Here is a 23,493-nt window from a genome sequence, read left to right as displayed (position 1 = left end):
CATTGCGAAGGGGTAGCGTGGCTGCACGAATTTGGTTTTCCAAGTAGGACCACAAATGCTCTATTGGATTAAGGTCAGGTGAATTTGGGGGCCAAGACATGACTTGAAAGTCACTGGAATGTTCCTCGAACCAATCCATGACGATTCGACCCTTATGACATGGTGCATTATCCTGTTGGTAAACACCATCCCCCGCAGGAACTGTTGCCATGAATGGGTGAACCTGGTCTGCAACTATGTTCAAGTAGCTTACGTCAGGGATTGTTCTATGAGGATTATGGGCTCTAATGTGCCCCATGGAAACATTGTTCCAGGGCGAGAAATCATGAAAACCTGGGTGAGCCCATTGTTATAGATGGAAGGGGGTCATAATATAATGGCTTTTCGGTGTATACTTTTTCTGAGTAAAAGCATGAATGAAAAATAAATGTAATTAAAAAAGCATGTTTAAGTTTGTTGAATAATTTATAAAAACTTAAGGTTTCATGTTATTGATTTGCACAACATTTTGTTAGGTATTACAAAATAAATATTGTTTTAGATTTTTCGTTTGATTAAAAGCCAATTCGTGGTGGATTTTGTTTCAGTTCTTTGTAATCTTGCTTCTTTAATTTCTTCTCCATATCATTTGAGTAGATGTCTAGCAATTTTTGAGAAACCTAAATGATACAAAAGAAAATAATCTTACATATAATGAGTAAGGTTAAAAACAAGTGAATAGAATAACATATTACATAGGAAGAACTATAACAACACACAGTAAATCCAAATGGTTTCTATGATCACATCCGGGGAGGGGGCAATCATTGAGTTTCCCTATCGAACTCAAACCACGTCTTTTATGTAGATTATAGTCGTATTTTTCTGCATATACGCATGTTCCCCAACACTTGAGAAATTTCTCAAGTTCTAGAATTATTTCACTAGTGGTAACAAAGGTTATATATTAATATTCCAATAAATTATAATTAAAAGAATTTGTTTTCCACTATATTTAAATGATTGAAATAAATACAAAAGTTTAGATGATAAGGGCTGTAAACGTTTTCGGCCGGTATGTTAAATTATGCACGTGTGAAGAGGCAAACATCTGGGATGATTTTTATAACTCAAGTAAACTTCCTCCACCTACTTGGGAGTGGTAAATACCCCTTTATAACGTAATACTGTAAGAATCTATTTAACTGATTTCAGTTTTTTTTTTACTAATATTTACGGCCTACTAATATATAACCTGGTTGGTTGGGAGTTGGGCCCCAAGAGGTCATGAATTCAATCCCCACCGGCTGAAGACTCCCTGTGTAGTAAGTGGTGACTGGTATATGTTAAATCTATCTGGTCACAACAATACCTCTTGGGGTACTGGATTGGAGATTGATTGTTCTCTGGTTCAGTTCAAGATTACGATTTGTGAATGAATGGATGTATGAATGGGTCCGCCCTACAAATGGGCCGTGACGCGTGTATTCGGTTGAAGTCGTGTTCTTGGCCATAGATGGTGCCACTGAAAAACAAAAAACTCCCCAGCTGCCTTAAATTCGCTGGGTTTCACCAAGCAGACTGCTGATATTGGCAAATGGCATTAGAAACAGCAACTAATATATATTAACATTTATTATATATACAATTATAAAAAAAAACATTGTTTTTAATCAACCATATTAATCCCATTTATAATTTTAGTTTGAGTTGTTTTTATGTTTGTGTTGTTCTTTCTTTCTCCTCTTTTCCCTTCCCTTAGCTTAATTAATAATTAACCTATCTGTTCAATTTTACCTATTAAGTCAATAACTACCAACTGGGCCGGCCAACTGAGGTGGCCTCGTTGGTACTCTTTCTTAGTTTCTGCAAATGGCTGCGTTTTTAAGTTCTGATATAAAAGTTTCATTCAAGTTCTATAGGAACATTCTACAATTATTTATAAAATTTCTGTCTTAGCTCATAGCATTGTAAAATTTATTTCATTAAAAACCTCAAATGTAGGAGGATATTATGAACTGTTGTTTAAGGTTATTCGTTTCTATCAAAATATTTATGTAATGCTCAAGTGGAAAATTTTTTGAGAAATCATGATAAATCTTTTTTTTTTTTCTTCCTTCTTTTTAGACGAAAATTATATATTACTAGGCAGAATAATTTGATTTGAATGTATAAAATGCCAGAAATTTATCGAGCAATTATTATTTTAGTCTAGCACCAGTTTCTACCGTTTTTCTTTTTTTTAAATAACAATTTACCTTTTGCACTGACACTTATATTGTGACATCAAAAGTCACCACTTAGCAATTTACGATTTTGGATGGTAAAATTTCGCTTCTGAATTGGTTTATGATTATAAGCTGCTTCTTAGTAACATTGCATCATATAACTTAAATAAATTTATTTCGTGCGCGATAAACATATTTTAAATTTTTATTTTAATTATATTTATTGCGTTAAGTGCAAAAAGTAATATACTGACAACCAAGCTGCTAGAACTGATTTATCTATATATACGGGTTTATATATATCTAAATATATATATATATATATATATACATATGCGGGTATATACATAAATATACATATGCGGGTTTATGTGCTTCGAGCACGATTTTCAAACTGTAATATTAATTTATATCAAATTTTTTTAAAATAAATTTTTAGAGATAATTAGTGTTTATACACTTTTTCAGATAGAGACTTTTTTTTTTAAACTGAAAAGAGCTATTGCTACTGCTTTGAAATAATTCTATTTCATAGCCTAAGTTTCACATATGATTTCACACGAAAACCTAATTACAAAACAATTTATTTTATTTGATAACCATAAAATCTTACTAAAATCGGAATGCATATAATTTTTTTAAAAATCATGTTAACAAACTTTAATTGCGAAATATGCATTTTGAACGAAGAACGTTATTATCCAAATTGATTGTCGATCATCAAAAGTTTTGTATACGTGTTTTAATCCTCCAAAGGTTTTTAGGACTATTAAAATAAGTCAGTAGCCACATATTCGAATAATTTATTTTTAAATAAATTTTATGTTAATCCAAAATGTTAAAATAAATATTTTATTTATTTATTTATAATAAATAAAAAGTTAATTGTTATTAACATTATCATATTGAAGATATAATTATAATCTTAGTTGTTATCATCAAAGTATTAATAATCAATTATTATTAACTAACTACGCACGATCAATTTAATACCGAAATGAATCATTAGTTTTATATTTCCTTAATCATAAAAAAATAAATACATTTTTTAAAATCATTGAACAAGTTATAAAAAAAATGTATATGCTTTGAAATTATTGATTATTTTTTAAGAAAGAAATAAGGCCTTACTGAATTAATAACAACGTCTTTGTGAAACTCTGTCAGAATTTTATTCGTCAAAGTATATCTCGCTTTTGTGAGTTTGTATGCATGGCAGGTTAGTACATCTACTGAAATATCTGAAACACAAAAAATATGAATAATGTAACAAATATGATATTTAAATATCTTATATCAAATGTTTCATATCACATTATATCATATATGATGGATAACCATTTACAATTATTTTACTCATTCGTTGTGAAAACGCAGGGAATTAAACCACTCCGTTTTCTTCAAAAAAGTTTAAAAAGTGGTATACTGAACTAAAAATTTAAAATGGCATTTTTCGTGAACTTTTTAGCAAATTATACGCAGTGGTGGGAAAAGGAGTACATGTGAAAATCAAATTTCCTAAACCAAGATACATATATTGAAACGTTTAAAACGTTAGATTTTGTTACCACTGGAAAAACATTACCCACTAAGTGATACAAATTGGCCTATCTCATGAGCCTTCGATAATCAATAGCATATACATAACCTCATTTTCATCATATCAGTTTAGCTAAAGTTCATACTTTTACAATATAGTTTTATCAGAGCCGCGATGGTTCAGGGGATAGAGCGTTCGCCTCCCAGTGAGGTGAACCGGGATTCGATCCCCGCGATGGCTGGTCGATACAAATTCCGCATCCGGCTTGCGCCGATCACAGTGCTGACCTGAAATATCCTCAGTGGTAGACGGATCATGCGTCAGAGTCCCCTAGCCGTCAGGCTAACCGTGGGAGGTTCTCGTGGTCTTCCGCTCCATGTAACGCAATTGCGGGTTAGCTCCATCAAAAAGTCCTCCACGAAGGCAATTTTGTCCCACTACTTGATCTAGGAGTTCCCTTGTCTTCTGGATTGGGTTCAAAATTACAAGGCTACGGAGTTGATTGATTGAAAATTGGGTCTGCTGTTCAACGACGGTTATAAAATAAGATAAAATATAGTCTTATCACCCTACTGCATATAATTACACAGTCAGAACCTCGATGATCCACAAGAATACTCCTTTACTTCATTTGCATTCCTTAACCTCATCGGAGCACCACAAAGATCAAGCTAATGATGAGTGGGAAAAGGGTCGCAAGCGGCCTCAGGCAACGCCTCCTCTACACGGTTTATCATAGGTAGTCCGATCAGACTACTGTGAAGGATATGCACTTACTGAACGAGTAATTTAATACAGAATATAGTTAAAATAAGAAAGTGGTAGTAAATATATGACTAAAAATTAATTTTATTTATGAATATTACTGGTTTGCCTTATTCACTTGTCAACCACTACAGATTCAATTCTCAAATATATAAGATAGATTTCTCTCAATTACTTTTATAAAAGGTTTTGGGTTCATACGCACAACTAGTTCACTTTTTAAACAGTCTGCGCGGACTACTTATAAAAGACCGTGTGGAGGCTTCTTGATGTAGGAGGTGATGCCTCAGGCGCCCAGTTTGTTTAGTGAGCCTTCGATGTATTTAGAGGTAGTAGTGGGCAAAAATCATTTATCCACTGTGCGAAGAGAGTTGGAATCGCTGTCACTAAGCTGGACAGAGTACACCCAAAACTAAAATAACTGATAGTATAATTACTAAACGATCCATTCCTATTTAATATTCTGAATTACATAAAACGTATATATCTCTCGCAGAGATTCTCTAACAGAAGTAATTTTTAAATAATTTGCGAGTTAAAGAAGTGAGTTTTCGATTGTTTGGTGAGAAATTTTGTCACTAATTTTTTAGCTTTGGGAGGACATTAGTCAGCTTAAAATCAAGTAATTTTTATTTACTTAAAAATCCCATCTGGACTTTATTTTATCAAACATGAATTTCAATCTACGTCTATTTTTTGAGCTGTCTTAAATAAACAATTCACCGACAGCATTCTATTGAAAAGGTCAAAATTTTTTTCTACGAAACTTATTGTTAGATTCGGGAAGATGAAATGGAATCGTTAAAGCGGATCCGCCTTTGAAAAAAAAATTGACAACCTATATTTATTTAACAATCACATTATCTTTATATTGTATTAAAGATTCATCCAATAAAAAAAAAGAAAAAAGTTTTTTTCGCAATTGATTTTAAGGCTTTTAAAATAATGATCAATCACCTGTAGACGATAACATTTATATAGCGGCAGATAGAAAAAAATAACGTTTTAACCCTTAATGAATGAGCGCATTTCTCTACAACAATGACCAATCAACGGAATTTTAACGCATTGCTTTATTAATCCCTTGGGGACGGTTGATTCAGATAAGCATTCGTACAAAATCAGAATCAAGTTGTAATTAAATAAAAAACGGTAACTTAAATGTAGTCGTCGCTAATTTGACAGACTTACTTTGCTTTTACTTTAATTATTGTTAGTTTAATCATACATATAATCAATGTTAATAAACAATAACTAAATAATAATATAACTAAACTAAATAGTTTTTTTGTAAACAAAGTAATGACGAATTAAATAAATCAAACAATTATAACTCCGCCCACAAATAAACTGCTAAAGAATTACTTTGATTACCAGTTTTATCTTTTTACCCTGATTGATACGTTTTTATGCTGGCACGTATTTGTGACAGTCAGCCCAAAAGGGTTAAAGGAAATTATTTTGCTTTATTGCAAGTGCCCGGAAAAATTTAAAATGAACTAGCATTGTTTCAATTGATATTCGTATAGGTCAGAATATTTTATCTTCATCTTAATAAATCTAGATCCAAAAGGTAGCGGAATGAAATTTTAATTCTGAATTCCCTAACTGAGCGATTTCCAAAAGGGGCCCCGCAGAACCCTAATGTTAAGTGGAAAGATTGCAGGGGTCATTTTTTAACCAGTCATTTTTTAACCAGTAATTATTTTTGAAACCTGCTATAGGTTTGCATCAAACCAATAATCGAATTATATTTAATATTTAGGTTGTTTTCGTGAAATTATTTAAGTGAAATACCAATAAAGAAATAGTAAATTTTAAAAAAAATATTCTTTTTTAAATAAAAATATATTGCTTGAATTAGTAAAATGATATGCATATACAAATTATTGCATTCGTATTTTTTAACGAATTTTAAAATTCAAAATAAAAGGAGCAATTTCAAGAATAATCAATTAATTTTCTCCAATAACCGTTCTTACAGTTTATAGGAGTTCTTTTTCAAAAACCATAATTCAGCTTATGTTATTCAATTTGATTTACGCATACGTCAAGAACTACTAAACTAAAAGCCATGATGAAGTCGTGAATTCAACTGCCTAACATAAAAATTAATTTTAAGACAGTTATTGCACAAACAATGAAAAGAGTTTCATTTCTCGAATTAAACATTCCTAAATGTGTTGTTTTTTTCTTCTTTCTTGGTTAACATATGCACATTTGAAAATAAACTTTATTTATAAGTCAGGGTTCCGCCAAGAGAAGTTAGATCCTTTAGGTTTCCGTAGATGAAAGAAAAATTGGGAACAGCAGCTCTAACCAGAAATCATTAACATTTATTGAAAAAATCTTCTGAATGAATTTATATTTTTTGGTAGTTTTTCATCTTATTATATATATATATATNAACATTTATTATTAGCCCTGAGGCAGAATTTTTTCGAGCTATCTGTGACAAAACTTTCCAGCACTAATATCTTACTGCAAGATATTTTTAAACAAACATATTTGTTACTAATATAAAATAACAACAGCAGATTACAGAAAAAAAATATTGTTATATATATATATATATATATATGATTTTTCCTAAAACTAAATATGTTGGGAATCGCTATTCTAACTTAATCGAAAAGTTGTTTTCAGTTTTTGAAAGTATTTTGAGGTGTATGTGTACTTTGAAGGTTAATTGCCAAAGGCATTTGTTTCGAACACATTTCATTCTACACAGGGGGCAATACCACTTTCGAAAATCATTCCATTTTGTCAACGTTTGGGCTAAGTAATGAATTTTATTCATTAGTCCGCGCGTGCGAAATCTATTTAAAGTTATCAAGCACTTTTCTCACACAACCTTGAATAAAAACGGTATAAATAAAGAAAGAATGAAAAAAAAGGAGACGGAACGGCGGTAACGGGCCTTGAAAAAATAAGCAAGAAGATGACACTTATTTCGTCCATGTCATCTAATCAAAAAATGGCACTGTTCCACGCTATCTGATTTATTTATTTTCTTTTTAAATTTTTGGAGCAAATCTTGTTTTGACCTTTAGGTAATTTTCTATTTCTTTACTCCTTTCTTACAAGATATAATTCAAAGATAATGAGCTTTCGTAAAGATAAACTGATTACTTTGCTATGCTTAAATATTTGAAGTGTCACATTATCTTGATAAATTAAACTTTTGAATGTTAATAGATTGCTCACGCGATCAAATTTATTATTATGATAATTTCTTAGTAGCCAGTAAAATATTTTAACAATATTTTCCATTTTATGTCTATTTATTTCAATTAATCATTTTGTAAATAATTTTATCTTTAATAAAAATAATAGTTTTATAAGACAATTGTAATCATTTCAGGCTAAAATCTTCCAACACAAATACTGAAATATCATTTCAGTAGCATTTATCTAAAACAGGTTTTCTTAATCTAGCGATTCTAACCTTTTTCAACCATTAAATCTGCCACCATTAATAAAATTACTAGATTGCAGAATCAGTCACTTTTTGAAATCAAAACTGCAAGAGCAGAACCATTATGAAACAATATTAAAAAACATGCTCAAACTATCTCTTTTTAATATGTGTAGACATTCTGGTTTTTAAAATCAGCCGCGTCATAAAATCAAACGTTCTCAGAATGAACGTGGTTTTAATAGGCATCGAGCACCGTAGTACTTTAAAAATAAATAGCGGATCTCATACACTATAAGTATAAAAACCTGCACTGACTACACCATGAAAAATTAATCTAACTATTAATATAATAATTAATTACTATATTATAGTCAGAGTCGCGATGGTTCAGGTGATAGAGCGTTCGCCTTCCAATGTGGCGAATCAGGTTCGAATCCCAATCGATACGAATTCCTCATCCGGCTTGCACTGACCGCAGTGCTGACGTGAAATATTCTCAGTGGTAGACGGATCAAGGGTCAGAGTCCCCTAGCCGTCAGGCTAACCGTGGGAGGTTCTCGTAGTCTTCCTCTCCATGTAACGAAAATGCGGGTTAGCTCCATCAAAAAGTCCTCCACGAAGGCAAATTTGTCCCACTATTTGATCCAGGAGTTCTCTTGTCTTCTGGATTGGGCTAAAAATTACAAGGCTACGGAGTTGAATATTAGTAGTCGTAAACCCATAAAATTTGGTCGGCTGTTCAACGACGGTTATAATTATAATATTATAATTATAATTATAACGGTTGTAATATTATAGTAACGTTTATTGAGTTGACATTGTGAAAAACTAGGTTCGATCCCCTGCTGTGGTGTGTTAAATGGTAGATAATTTGTGGTGGACAAAAAAGCGTAAAAGTAATATTGATTTTCTTCAGCTGTTTATTTCAAAGAAATATTTTTATAGTCAAGCTGTTAGAAGCATCTATTAAATCATTATAGATATACAAGATTATTATTAGACAAAAATTATTATTATAGATATACAAGAAGTAATATTTACGTACTGTCCACTGGATTACAGATCTCAGTCCAGTTAGGGTCATTATTTTTCTTCAGCAATTTTTTTCTTAACACTTCTGTTGTTTCATTATCCAAAACGTATTTTCCAGGATTGCTTGAAATCTAGCGTAAAATAAAAAGATTTAATATGTAATTTGAAAATAATGTAAAAAAAAATAACAATAGCTAAAAGCATTATTTTAGAAACATACCCTACAGAAATAAAATGCTTCTGAATTTTTTCTGCAGTGACAAGAATTTATTGAAAATATCCAATTTGAACGAACCTAAATTTCTCAAAAGCGTCAAGTGTAAAAGGTTCATCTTCTTTGGTAAACCAAAACCAATTATCGAATAAAGATTGTATATGTCGTAGGTTACTTGGAATATTTATTGAAACACTGCAGATGTTGTTGCCATTTTGCTGTGTACCTGGCTAATTGGAAAAGCCATCAGAACTTTGATTTCTGTCTGATACTTCTCAGACTTATAAAAATCAGCTAATACGGCATTAAAAAAACTGCGATTTTCTTAAAATTGTCTAAATTTGATTAGATTTATAGTCATAAGAATTATATTATGACGGTGCTTTGAATAGAGAAGTATAGTAAATCAGCTTCATCAAGAAAGGCGAATTAGATTAATTAACCTGCCCTAGTTTAAACAACATTAATATTTATGATCAGTGGTTAACAAAGATGTTACCAATTAAGACTATTTAGATACATTTTCTAATTTTCGTGATATTATTTAAGCACATTGCCAATGGCCTAAAATAAAATAAGATAATTGAACAATGGATCTAATATTTTTATCCGTTCGAAACAATTTTGATCGTTGCAATAAGCCAAAAGTGTAAGGCGCAATAGCAAATAATGGAGATTTTCCAATTAGCATGGTGTATGGCAAAATGACGTTGACGGCAGGCAAAAAGCAAATTTTTCCAATTAGCTAATGATATACTAAATAAAATCACGTTGAATATAAAAATAATATGGAAATTCGAATTTTTTTCCTTTTAATTTTGGAAAAAAAATTAAAAATGTTTAAAAATCGAAACATTTTCGAAACATTCGAACATTTCGAGCATTTCGAAAATCGAACATTTCGAGCATCGAAATTCGAGCATCGAACATTTTCGAAAAACAAGTCATATTTTACTTATTATTTTACTGCTATATGGTAATAATCAACGACCGTTGAAGTTGGTAGTAATGCATTATCCGGTAGTTGTGATAGTCTCATGAACTTTTTTTAGGGAACTTTATCAGATGGCATCATCATAAAGCAATAACCAAGCCGTGAAGTTACCGTAATGAGGGATACTAACTGCTTTGCCTTTCTGTGAAATACGTTATAAAGTAGTCGAGAGTTTTGCAGAATTTTAGAAAATTCCTGAAAAATATTTTAGAAGTCTCACCGTCAAAAGTCTAGTTTGAAAGTCTTGCGCTTTAAAACAATATCTTCTAAAAACCCAGCCTTGCACTGGTAGGAAGTAACATAGGAAATAACTATTCTCATTGCTTTTTAACCCACTTTTTTATTTTTATTTATTTATTTTTACAGTCAGAACGTTCTTACTTTTGATTAGTGTAGAAAAAAATTTCTCCTTTTCTATTGCAGAAGCTTTTTGAAAGGATCTTTTTGAGGAGATATTTTTATTTTAATATCTGCCCGAAGGAATTCTAAGTGTCCCCACAGTTCTACTACGTAGGTAGTGGTAGGAGGAAGGTGATAATAAATTTCAGTTTGCGATGCGATAGGTTAAGGTCATATGTTTTTTCTTAAGCGTTATTTTCAAAGGGGCAGACATATATGTATGCATATAAACTTATGCGTTCTTAATAAACTACATTCAGATAAAAACTAAACTAAAACTATCATTTTGAAATAATCTGCAACATTCGAGACAAAACTAATTTCAGATTTTAAATCCCAACATCTTAATTAGGTAAGATCACGTACTTGTATAAATGCAACAGAAAATTGTATTCCAACATTCGAATTAGGGAAGATCAAGTATTTGTATAAAGGCAACAAAAACTTTTTTTCCACACACTCGAATTAGGTAGGATCAAGTTCTTGAATAAATGCAACAAAAAAATTGTATTCCTTCACTCGAATTAGGTTAGATCAAATACCTTCATTAATGCAACAAAAAATTTTATTCCCTCACTCGAATTAGGTTAGATTAAATACCTTCATTAATGCAACAAAAAATTGTATTCCCTCACTCGAATTAGGTTAGATCAAATACCTTCATTAATGCAACAAAAAATCTGTTCCCCAGTGTTATCGAATTTGGAACTTTTTCCATTTTAATAGCAACAAATTAGTATTAAAGGATTAATATTGCTCTTGAAGTCATGCATACTTCACGACACACTACTGCGATGCGGCACGCATTTTGTCTACTTCTGTGACAGAGATATATTAAAAAGCTATGTTATGTAAATTTTTATAACAAAATGACTACTTACAAGTGCACAATACATTTCTCTGGAAAGATCTTTGGCATGCTGGGAAATATATTCCCATATAGCACCATGGAGGCATTCATCCAAGAATTCGTAAAATATTGTTTCTCCATCCGTCTTGTTATAAAAAGAAGAAGAAAAAAAAATCAATTTTAAGATAATTAGAGGAATATTGTTACATTTAATACGCTTATATATAAAAAACTTCATTGGTTGTATATTTAAAAATGCGTAAAATTTCCATATTTGCTTCCGAGATGGGTGTAATGTGCAAGAAATACGGGTTACAAGTAATCAATAACTTGTTATTGCGATTATAATTAATCATAATTTTGGATTACAGTTACTATGATCGTAAATCTCATATTAACATTTACAAGTAATAATGGTTACTTTGCAATTAAAAAATTTGATTACATTGCTTGATTGATTTAAATGTTGTTATCAGTAACACGTTCCCACCAACCATCCTATGTTCTGACATTTTAGATAAAATTTAAATTTTTACATTTAAGTGGTTTTGGAATTAAAGCTTTCTCAATTGATTTATGTTTTAATAAGTTTGATTTAATTATAACCTTATATAATAAGCATAAAAATTTCTCATATTTTAATCATATTTTTAACCAACTGCTATGCTTTTTGCAAAATATTTTTTAAAGTGGTAGACAATTTAAAACTAAAGTTTTCAGAATATATATACACATATCATATATAATAAAGATAAAATGAAAAAAAAAGGTAGAAAGTTAAGAAAAATAAGAAGTTACATTTACTGCGCATAAGCTTCAAGTATATAAAATAAAATATTTAAAAAAATATCTAAGAATTTAAAAAAAATTTAAAGTAGAAAAATGGAAAATAAAATAATGAAAAGATGTAATCTCGTCATTAACTCACACGATTATATCCGAAAAAAAGAGTGCTTTCTAATATTGTATTAATATAGAAAAAGCAAAACTTATTAATACAATAGTGTCGGGGGCACCCCCCACCCAAAAAAAAAAAATTAAACGAAAATAGAACATATCAAGTCAAAAATACAAAATAACATAAAAAAAATACACATCAAGATACACATCAAGATAAAAAAAAAAAAAAAAANAAAAAAAAAAAAAAAAAAAAAAAAAAAAAAAAAAAAAAAAAAAAAAAAAAAAAAAAAACTACAAAATAAAATACAATATATTATATATAAAGCGAGTAGTGAATTCAAATGAATTTACTTCCCTCTATCCTCTATTTATGCTTCTATTTTCATATTTTGTAACCTGGCAAACTTGTTACGAAAATATTTTAAATAATTTTTGAAAGATAACGGTATGTGTAAGTTCATCTTTCTTTCTTTCTTTAAACAAAGCTGGGTGCCTAGGCCGCGCAGCGGCCCCTACCCCATTCATCATGAAAATTATATACAGTGAATAAAATATTTTGAATTATGTAACAATGTGGTAACATTATAATTATAAGTAATCATGATTAGAAGTATGTACAAACTTGATCGGAGATTTACATTAATTGCCATTGAAAAATGAATACAGCCATGATTAGATAGATGTGTAAGTTCATTTAAATTCGCTTCTTGCTTTATATGTTACATTTTGTATTTTATTGTGTATTTTTTTTTTTTTAATTTTCTATTTTTATTTTCTATATTTTGCTTATTATGTTTTATTTTTTACTTAACATGTTCTACTTTTGTATCAGTTTTTTTAAGTGCTCCTCACAGTATTGCAGTGATAAATTTTGCTTTGGCTATATTAATACAATATTAGAAAGCACTCTTTTTTGTGGATATAATAGTGTGAGCTGATGATGACTTTATCTTTTCATTATTCAGTTTCCTACCAGTGTTTTCTCTTTTCGGTCTCGCTTTCAGGCCAGTGCCCATTGTAAACCTTGCAATGAATCGATTTTATCCTTGATCACCGAATTTTTCTTTGCTATGCTAATTTCCCGACCACTCTGTAAACTTCAACTCATCTCAACTTCAACTCTCACAAGGCACAGGGGATAAAAACGAGAAGCATAGATTCTTTTCGTCATCTCAACACAAATTGCTCGAATTTTCTGAACCATGCATTGCGTCTTATTCTTATATCAGATTAATAAGTTTGAATCTTTGAGTTATGATCTAAGTCTAATCGCTCGACTTTTTAAATTTCGACAAAATTTAAAACAATTCTCCCATCAATGAGCAGCTGAGGATGAAATTTTCAACTCCGACTGCAGACTTTTTTAAGATCTCGACTCCAGTTCTGATTAATACTTGATTAAAATTTTCTCAATTAAAAAAAAAAAATCGATTTTTAAACGTTTGTAGATTTTTAAACATTTACATAAAATATTTCAACAGTCCAACAATATTCAACTGTTCAAAAGAGTTGGTTATCAATTTAGTGCGTCTCTCTCTCTCTCGCATGCCTGTTAAGGCAGAGGGGTGCGATTGTTTTTGTTTTCCAGTGGCGCCATCTATGGCCAAGAATTCTACTTCTGTCACACCCATACGTCACACCCGTTTATACAGCGGACCCATTCATTCATCCACAGATCGTACTTTTGACCTGTATCAGAGAACGAACAATCCCCAATCCAGCACACCAGAGGTATTGATTTGTTATGGGAACATGGAGGACTTAGCGACTCGACAGATTTAACGCACATCCGTCACCATTTACTACATGGGGAGTCTTCGGCCGGCGGGGTTCGAACCCACGAACTATCGGACATGGGCCTTGCGCCCAGCCGACCAGGATATCTGGGCCAATTTAGTGCGGGTTTCTATATTTTAAATGTTATATTACTTATGCAGTTGAACGAAAATTTGCCGTGATGGCTGTCTACAGCGGTAAAGTGTTTAAGAACTTCGACTGTAATGAATTTTTTTTAAATAAAATTTCGCTGTGGCTAGGGAAAAATCGTTCGTAGAATAAATGAAAGTGCAATAGAAGTGGAAATGTTAGTATTTATTTAAAATTCGTAAATTTATTTTAAATATGGAAAAATCGTTCGTAGAATAAATGAAAGTCAATAGAAGTGGAAATGTTAGTATTTATTTAAAATTCGAAAATTTATTTTAAATATGGAAAAATCGTTCGTAGAATAAAGGAAAGTCAATAGAAGTGAAAATGTTAGTATTTATTTAAAATTCGTAAATTTATTTTAAATATTTAAGCGGATGAAAAATAGAATTAAATATTTAAACTCTTCTTAAAAGGCTTTCGCTCAACCCTTCTCGGAGCAGTGTAGCCCTGTCTAATATCACTAATTGAACAAATGTTATAAACCACTGGAAAAGTAAAACTTATTGCTTCGAAACGCTTAGCTACCCCTATTCACTGAACAACGAAGAGTTAAAGTCGTTTTAGTTAGAATGAAGAGCAAGTTCGCACTTGCGTTTGTCCTGTCTGATTAATATTCTCAATTAAATTTTGCTGTTGCGAAAGGGTTAGGACATACCTGTCAACTCTCCCGGATTTTGCGGGAGATTTTATTTTCATATTTAAAGTGGTAGTAAATATGTACTATTTTTTCTTTTATAAATTTAATTTTTAATTGATTTTGATCACCACTATTCTTACAAAAATTAAGCTTATATATTATTATGCGTTACTATCATGGTTGTCAACTTAATTTTGTTCAAATACAACGCAATTGTTTGCTTAAAATTGAAGTTTTAATTCCATTTTAATACCACTGGGAAAAATGATAATGGAAGGGATTAAAAGTTGGCAGGTCTGGTTAAGAGAATAATTTTTTGATAAATATTATTCATATAAAATTTTCACAGAATAAACTATAGCAAAAGCCGATGTAACTAAAATAAAATCAAATAAGACATATACAAAAGTTACTTACCGAATCACTATGGAAAGCATTGAAAAAAAAAAAATTATTTTTCAGTTGCAAATGCCCAAAACAGTTTTGCTAGTAATAGTTTAAATAAATATTATTCAAAGATTCAGAAGTTTCTCGCAAATAAAAGTTAGCTTTAAGGCATGTTAACTCATTTTATCAGCATCGAGAAGCAAGAATTTTTTTTTATAAGAAAATTTAATTTCAGTTATAACACCTGCTCCACTTTTTTCTAAAAATTTACAAAGTGTTAGGGTTATGTTGATCTAAAATTTTAAAATACTTAAAATGCAGCGCTGTCAACTGTTTCGCTTACTCCGGAAGATTTTACTGAATGGTAGAAGACTACCAATTGCAAAAATTTAGTTAATATTTCTAGTACTTAAGAATTCTTACCACGAGACAACGTGAACAAAGTGGCATTTTATATGAATTTCGGAATTGCTTGTATGTAGTGGTGGGCAAAATAACTTTTCATCTGATTTTCTAAACTAAGTTATACTTTCAATTTATTATACCAGGGATGATTATAATTGTTAAAGGTGGTAGAAACTAATTTCAATTTTATTTATTTATTATTAGCATTTCAAGTGATTCATACTTAGAGCAAAACAATTCATTGCAATCACTTCTGATTGTAAACAAAAAAATATGTTAGAAAAGTTTGTTAATTTCATTATCCTTTATTAAAATTCTTAATTTTATTATTCACCACTTTTTACATGAATAGCCGTCCGTGGTAATCTTGTTAAAATTTAACACGTTCACGCCGGGAAAAGTGGAAATACTGGTACGGAAAAAGAGAAAATACTGGTAGAAGAACTATTTCAATATTAGATAATATTCGGGAGGAGTTAATCTATTCTCAACAATAACAATTCACTGTTAGGAAATTTATCAAGGCGAAGAAGCGATTCAAAATAAAAATTGCATCCATTAAAAACAATTGGTAGTTATGGATTTTTATTATTCCCGGAAAGAAAAACTAAAATATGAAATTTATTGTTACCAGTTTTTACTCCGATGCGCTGCCAAGATGAGACAATTTAGCGTGACCCACCGGTGGGTCACCCCAACGTGAACGTGTTAAAGAATAGATTTTGCAGCCACAAGAGAAATTTTTTCCCCGCAAAGCACAGCTAGCTGGCGTTTCTGTAAAGGCCTCATCTTGATTATATCTCAAAGAACCAGAGCATAAATACGTTTAAATGTATCTGTATGTAGTCGTGGTCAATTTTTTTTTTCTATTTACTATATAAAAAGAAAAATATTGAAGTTTAAATTTTCTACCGCTAGATATTAATTCCCTACCTAGCAAAACATGTTGGCATGTTTACATTTAATGCATGATTTTTAAAGGCGTAGAAATTATTTAAAAGAGATACATGGAGTCAAAACTATTTTTTTCTTTCAAATTTTCCATGACTTGCCCGTCTGACCAAACGGTAAATAACTATTAACTAAATTTGCAAATTTGACAGATTTTGCTAGTTTTTTAAACGATTTTGCACAGCATATATCTGAAAAAAAAAGTGGTGAATTATATAAGTCTACGAATTTTTTAGAAATAGTGGTGGATAAAAATCTATTAAATTGAATTTATTAAACCAATAATCACAATAAATAAACTACCACTTGAAAATATTCATTCGCTGTCCGGAGCAAGTTGGCATCTCTGTATAAAGATGCCAACTTGCTCCGGAGAGCGGATAAATATTTACGAGTGGTAGTTTATTTATGTAATTGGAAGGCGTAACTAACTGGAAGGCTGTGGCACAGAATAGATCAAGATGGCAAAAACTTATTGGGACGGCCTTGGCTTGTCATAGGCTGTAGTGCCCAAGAAGAAGAAGTCCTTTTATGTAAAATTGTTGGTTTAATAAATTCCATTTATAGGGCTTTTACTCATCACAACTTTTAAATAATTCAAAGCCTTACGGGATAGGCCACTTTGCTTCAGCTAAGCCGTGTTGAACCTTTTAGAAAGTTGGCAAAATGAACCAAAAAATGTGCACATGTTAGTTTGTAGTTTTATATCTTTTTTCAAAATATTTTGTCGTATCCGGAACATTTGCCATCTCTGTGAATAATTTAAAAGTCACTCGGTATATTATGAATACTGGGATTTTTACAAATTGGTATTTAAAGCGAATTTTGTATCATAAACCATAATTTAGCACACAGGTTTTTTTAGAAATCATCTATCGTTTTTTTTTTTAATTTTTATGTGGTCCTTCCACGGAGAATATTTCTCGGTAGTAGGATACAAATCGACAAGCCACTGTTAGGATACAAACTTGGTACTTGGGAAAGTGAGCGCTGTATTGAAATTTTAAAAGCTCGATGGGAACCTTTGTGTCGAGAATAAATATGGTTTTGTCCACTCCAAGTTTCTTTAGCTCAAGTTATTTATTCGTTAAATTAACTTTTTTGGCGAAATTTCACTTCAGTTACGTTTATTACTTTCTTATAAATATAGATTAATAAAACCAAAAAATATATCTATCGTAATAGCTAAAAATAGTACTCGAAAAAATGAATAGTCATGTATACCTGGGTATTTGTGGAACTGCAATAGGAACTGGAACAGGTAAAGGAGCAGGAACTTTAACAGGACTCTAATAGGTAAAATTAAAATATCAATAACAACAAATAAAAAAACATGTTATATAAAATTTTGGAGAAGATCATAAGGTTTAAAACAACATATTAATAAAATATTGGATTATATGAAGTATTGGAGAAGTTCATAAATTATTGGAAAAGTGCATAAGCTCATAAGTTCTTATATGGCTTGATTATATGGGTTGTGCTATTGCTATTGTTAATTTAAAGGGAAAAGATTTAAGCCTTTCTTAACAAGGAACTAAAAACTAATATGATGTTTGTAAGGATTACACTGGGAAACAAATTTTTTGTTGCATTAATGCAAGTTCTTGACCGTATCTAATTCGGGTGAGGAGTTTTTAAATATGACATTAATTTTGTTTGGAAAGCTACAGATTTTTTTTCCAAATTATATTTGCAGTTTAGATAATTTTTTGTCTGATTATACAAGTTAATAAATAATGTATGGGTTTACATACACATCTTTAAGCTTATCTACTCCATTAAAAATAACACTTAAGACAAAAACATATGACTTTCACGTACTGCATCATAAATTGTATTGTATTATCGCCATTTTCCTACCACTCCCTACGTAGCAGAGAAGTGGAGAATTTTCTTTTTATTCATTCGAGTGAATTTTAAAAATCTTGATTAGGGATATTATATTAAATTGCATTAAGACTGCAGCCTGTAGAGAGACAGATATAACAAATTTTTTAAAAATAAATTTAAAAAAATAATTTTATTTTTTTAAAATAAGTATGAAAGAATTTGTCCGAAAAAGCCTAATAATGTAAATGCTTCTTAAATATAAATATTTTTGGCATATTTCCAGAAAATGCTCTTTTTTCAGGACAAACTATGAATTGCAATTATTAAAAACTTGGAACACTCATATCTGAGATTTGTTTTTGAATTTGTCTTCGGAAAATTTGAAAATGTTCCAAATAAGTTCAACTTTGGAGATTTAAAGCACATTCTCAGAAGAAAGTCTGGTGAATTTTTATTTTCTAGTTATAACTATCATAAAGACAAAATTTTGTTTAGGCTCGAAGAAATACCGAAATGAATTTTATTTCAGTTTTCTTTTTCAATGTATATTATTATTTTTAATCCATATATTCTTCGAAACTATAAAATTATTTTCCATGAAATTTTGGAAAATTTAGAAAAATGCTTTACAAGCTGCAAGTGCACGCAAAGTCTTGTTTCCTTTTTATATGACTCATTAGAGCACAAATGACAGCGCCTGCATCTGTGATCTAAAACCGGTATTTGATTACAAACTTTATCAAAATGAACTTCCTCTCAGAATTGTTTTATTTTCTTTTCTTATTTTTTCATTTTATAATCGTCTTTGAATAGTAGACTCAATTTTTTAGGTTTACGACTGCTAATGTTCAACTCCGAGACCTTGTAATTTTAAACCCAATCCAGAAGACAAAGGAATTCCTGCATCAAGTATTGGGAGAAATGTGCCTTTGTGAAGGACTTTTTAATAGAACTAATCTGAGTTTACGTTAAATGGAGGGGAAAACCACGAAAACCTCGCACGGTTAGCCTGACGGCAAGGGGACTCTAACCCATGATCCATCTACCACAGAGGATATTTTTACGTCAGCAGAGTGGTCGGTGCAAGCCGGATATGGAGTTTGTACCAACAACCAGTCATAGCTGATATTCGAACGCTAATCCCCTTATTGGGAGGCGAGCACTTATAAAGAGTGAAAAAATTTATCATAGACATTCAGAAATTGGCGACAAGTGTATTAACTGCAGCCTTAGAGAGGATAAAAAAAAGAACAAAACAATTTTATTTATTAGCTTAAAAGATTAAATAAACTTGAACCGTGACATTATTAAATTATTTTAGAAGCTGCATCATTAAAAAAATTTGAAAAATATCCTCATTTGAGACACTTTTTGTTTGCTAAAGTAATCAACTTACATTATTTGATTAAAAAATTTCTTTCGTTCCAAAAATATACAAATTGGAAATAACAGTTGACATGTTTCATGCGCTCAAAAATAGGCTTACCATTTTCAAGACTTGCCAGACGTGAATGAAAAGAAATAAAAGTGATTTGAAATATAAAACGTAAAATTGCCAATCAAAAAACGGAAAATGAAGGTGAAAAACAAAACTAGAAAAACCTCAGTAGCCGAGAGAGAATAAAAATAATAAGAGAACTGCGTTTTCCCCTTTCAACCATAATGGTTTTTCTAGTTATCTTTTTCGTGTTCATTCTTATTCTCTCTCGTCTACTGAGGCTTTTCTAGTTACTTCTGTTCCTTGGGATTATTTATTTAATCAGCTTATAATTAATTATTCATCCGAATGTAATATCTAATTTCGAATTAATAAATAATCTCCATCGACTACTGAGACAGTAGACTGAATAGAATTATAAAGTTACTAATTCACACCTTATAATTGCCAGAAAAGTACAAATTAAATACCTTCTTTACTTTACGTTCTCTAGGATGAATGAAATTTAGTTCAGGCCCTTTAAAAAATGGACATGGATGGGATTCTCCAATTTCGGGATACAAAACTGGAGGTTCTACAGGCCTACTTTCACCATCAGCAGAATTGGGTAAATCTCCCCTAGAAAAATATACATAATTGATATAATATAATACCAGGGCTGCAACTACTACGCTTTTTGCAATATATTTTATAGAGTGGTGGACAGTTAAAAACTGAAGTTTTCATAATTTTCGGTAATTTGGCGACATTTTAAACGCCTCGCCATAAGAGAGCTGTTACAAATTTTAGAATAATTTTTTTTCCTATTCCCACCAGGGTTGACTTTCGTCAATTCATGTGAATTAGGGTAGATTTTTTGGTCAATCCTTTCAGGGGCACAATATTAGGTGGACCAACGTTGTTCCAACAGTAACAGCAGATTGTACAGAGAATGAAAGAATGTCCGGCATTCATATCATGCCTTGTCCGGGATTCATACCCCGAACGTTTCTGATGCAAGGCCAGTTTCCTGATCCCTACACAGTCCGGTCGGCTATTGGTCATTTACTTGTAGTGTTGCTGAAAATAACTTTGGATCATAAATTTAGCTTCCACAAAACTCTCTGAAATAGAACTCTCACTTCTGACGATTCAGCAATCCTTCAGCTGTAGTTCGTTGATTTTGAAAATCATTTCGTCACGAAATCACATGATTTTACTTATTAATAAGTAAAAGATTTATTAAAATTACACCTATAGTTGCTGCGCTGAAATAGTCACAAAAAATTAGCTTGGTCCGAAAGAAAGAAAAATTTAAATGTTATTAATCTTTTCCTGATAAGAAAAAGCTCTGAAATATGTACTACCACTTTATCTTTATAAGTGTTGAAGTCTGTTCTTGACTATAGTGCCACAGAAGAATATTAACCCGTTAGCGTCCAGCGTCTTCTTTATACAAGCGGCTAGGGGGAGAGCCATTCCATAATATCAAAAAGTTAGCATGAAGGCAGAATGGAAATATAGCGAAGGAGCGAAATTGGGCTGCGGGATATTGAAGAATTTTTTCATTTGCATTGGCTCTTTCTTACGAAATTATAAACATTCCTTTTTAACACATTCATTACGTATTAAACTACTACTAGTTAAATATTTTGTGTTCTTTGCTGTCAGTTATATAGAATGGAAGGTGTGAAACACAAATGTGCTGAACCGCTGAATGTGACGAAATATATTCAACGATTTCTAATTTGTTGTTGTTCATTTACGTCGCACTAGAGCTGCACAATGGGCTATTGGCGACGGTCTGGGAAACATCCCTGAGGATGATCCGAAGACATGCCATCACAATTTTGATCCTCTGCAGAGGGGATGGCACCCCCGCTTCGGTAGCCCGACGACCTGCACGCGAAGTCGAGCACTTTACGGTAGCACAGTTTAACGAGGACCAATACCGCACACCCTCGTTCCCTACGCAGACTGATCCAACTGGTCACCCACCCGCACACTGACCGCAGTCAGTGATGCTTGACTTCGGTGATCTGATGGGAACCGTGTCTTAACGATCAGTCCACTGCGGGACATTTCTAATTTGTACAAATGAAAAAATAAAATGTAAAAATAGTTGGTATTACTACATTAAAACAGCTGAGTTTCAATGTTTTTTTCAATTTTATTTTTACCAAAATGTATGAAGTCCCATTTCTTCAAGCATGAGAAAGAATTTTTGGCATCCCCTCTGATATTTGAGAACAACCCCTCCCCTCTCCGGATCAAAACGATATTTTATTATTTTTTTCTTAAAATCATTTTTAGTGATTACATTACAAAACCAATAAAAAAATCTTCCTTTTTTGACAATTTTATATTTTTTTACACAAAAAATAATAAATAAAAATTTAAATAAATAAATAGCGAAAGATAATGGAAAAACACCGTTAAAATTTGGCAAGGGAGATTTTTTTAAGAAACAAATGCTGCTACCAGCTACGTTTTCCAGTATAAAGTTCATTTTCCCTTTTCTTTCGCTTGTATTATGGAATGCATTATGTCTGGTTGTATTATGGATATTACGGAATCGTCCTGCCTTAAGACGCTTGTAAAATTCTAGGACACATTTTTTTTTTCAAAAGCATATATTGTGGTAGGATAATTATGTTTTTACTGTCATTTGTCTTGGAGAATTTAAAGATACTCTCCCAGCAAAATTTATTTAATGTTCAGGTTTCTGTGACTAGATATAGAACTATATGTTATAATCGTTTTTTTTAATGGAATTATGGCTGACATTAAAAAATATCTTCTTAATTTAATAGTATACATTATATCAAATTTTTTATGAATCCCTTCGATTTGTTATCACTTCAATATAAAATGCCTAGATAAAACAGGTTAATGGATCTACTGAAAACTAAATATTAAAGTACATATTTTATTACCAATAAAGAACAACGGCAGCTTTGCTTTTGAAGTATAAAAAGCATGAATACAATTTAGTCAAATCAACCTATCAAATTTGATTATTTAATTGCAATTACTACTCACTTTTTTTATTCATTAAGATTCATATTATATTTGAATTTTCAAGCATATATCTGTCATTTATTTACATAAAAATTAGCTATCAACTTAACTTAGTAGGTTTTTAACGTTCTAAAAAAGAACATAGAATACTCCTTACCATTTAGAATCTTTAACAGGTGGAACAACAGGAAATGGTGATCTTAATTCGATTCCTTCGTCTGACATATCCATCGTCTGCTACAAACTTGATTTAATTTGTAAGTCGTTACCCTAGTGACAAACACGAATTGGACATGATACTCACAGCACGCGACGAATCTGCACGGAAAGTCATTCCATTAAGAAATTCCTCAATTCCTAGTTCCAGATTTGTACAGTATTATTTGATAGTATCATATAAAATTTTACGAGTTTTATATGCTAAAGAAATTTATCATTTGTTATATGTTTGAATGATTTGAATTTTTAATATTGGGGATTATACAATATAATGGAAAAAAAAGTCATTTTACTAGATAACCGTGATTCGTAAAAGTCAATCATTAATATTTTTTCTCTGTTATAAGAGGAAAAAAATCTTTTATAACGCAT

General features: G+C 31.0%; 1 protein-coding gene across 1 annotated transcript; it reads right to left on the bottom strand.

Annotated features, from left to right (window-relative positions):
* Positions 1–446: 446 nt before the first annotated feature.
* LOC107453629 (uncharacterized) lies at positions 447–23,246 on the bottom strand. The gene is made up of 7 exons (XM_016070524.4): positions 23,060–23,246; positions 20,373–20,520; positions 17,856–17,920; positions 11,454–11,567; positions 8,979–9,096; positions 3,339–3,448; positions 447–659 (listed from the first exon to the last, which is right to left on the bottom strand). Exons 1-5 carry the CDS (start codon positions 23,131–23,133, stop codon positions 9,042–9,044), a joined length of 456 nt encoding a protein of 151 aa, XP_015926010.3. The 5' UTR covers positions 23,134–23,246; the 3' UTR covers positions 447–659; positions 3,339–3,448; positions 8,979–9,041.
* Positions 23,247–23,493: the final 247 nt, after the last annotated feature.

This window comes from Parasteatoda tepidariorum, chromosome 9, assembly GCF_043381705.1.
Source record: "Parasteatoda tepidariorum isolate YZ-2023 chromosome 9, CAS_Ptep_4.0, whole genome shotgun sequence".
Classification (NCBI taxonomy): domain Eukaryota; kingdom Metazoa; phylum Arthropoda; class Arachnida; order Araneae; family Theridiidae; genus Parasteatoda; species Parasteatoda tepidariorum.
This window is presented reverse-complemented; position numbering and strand designations above follow the sequence as displayed.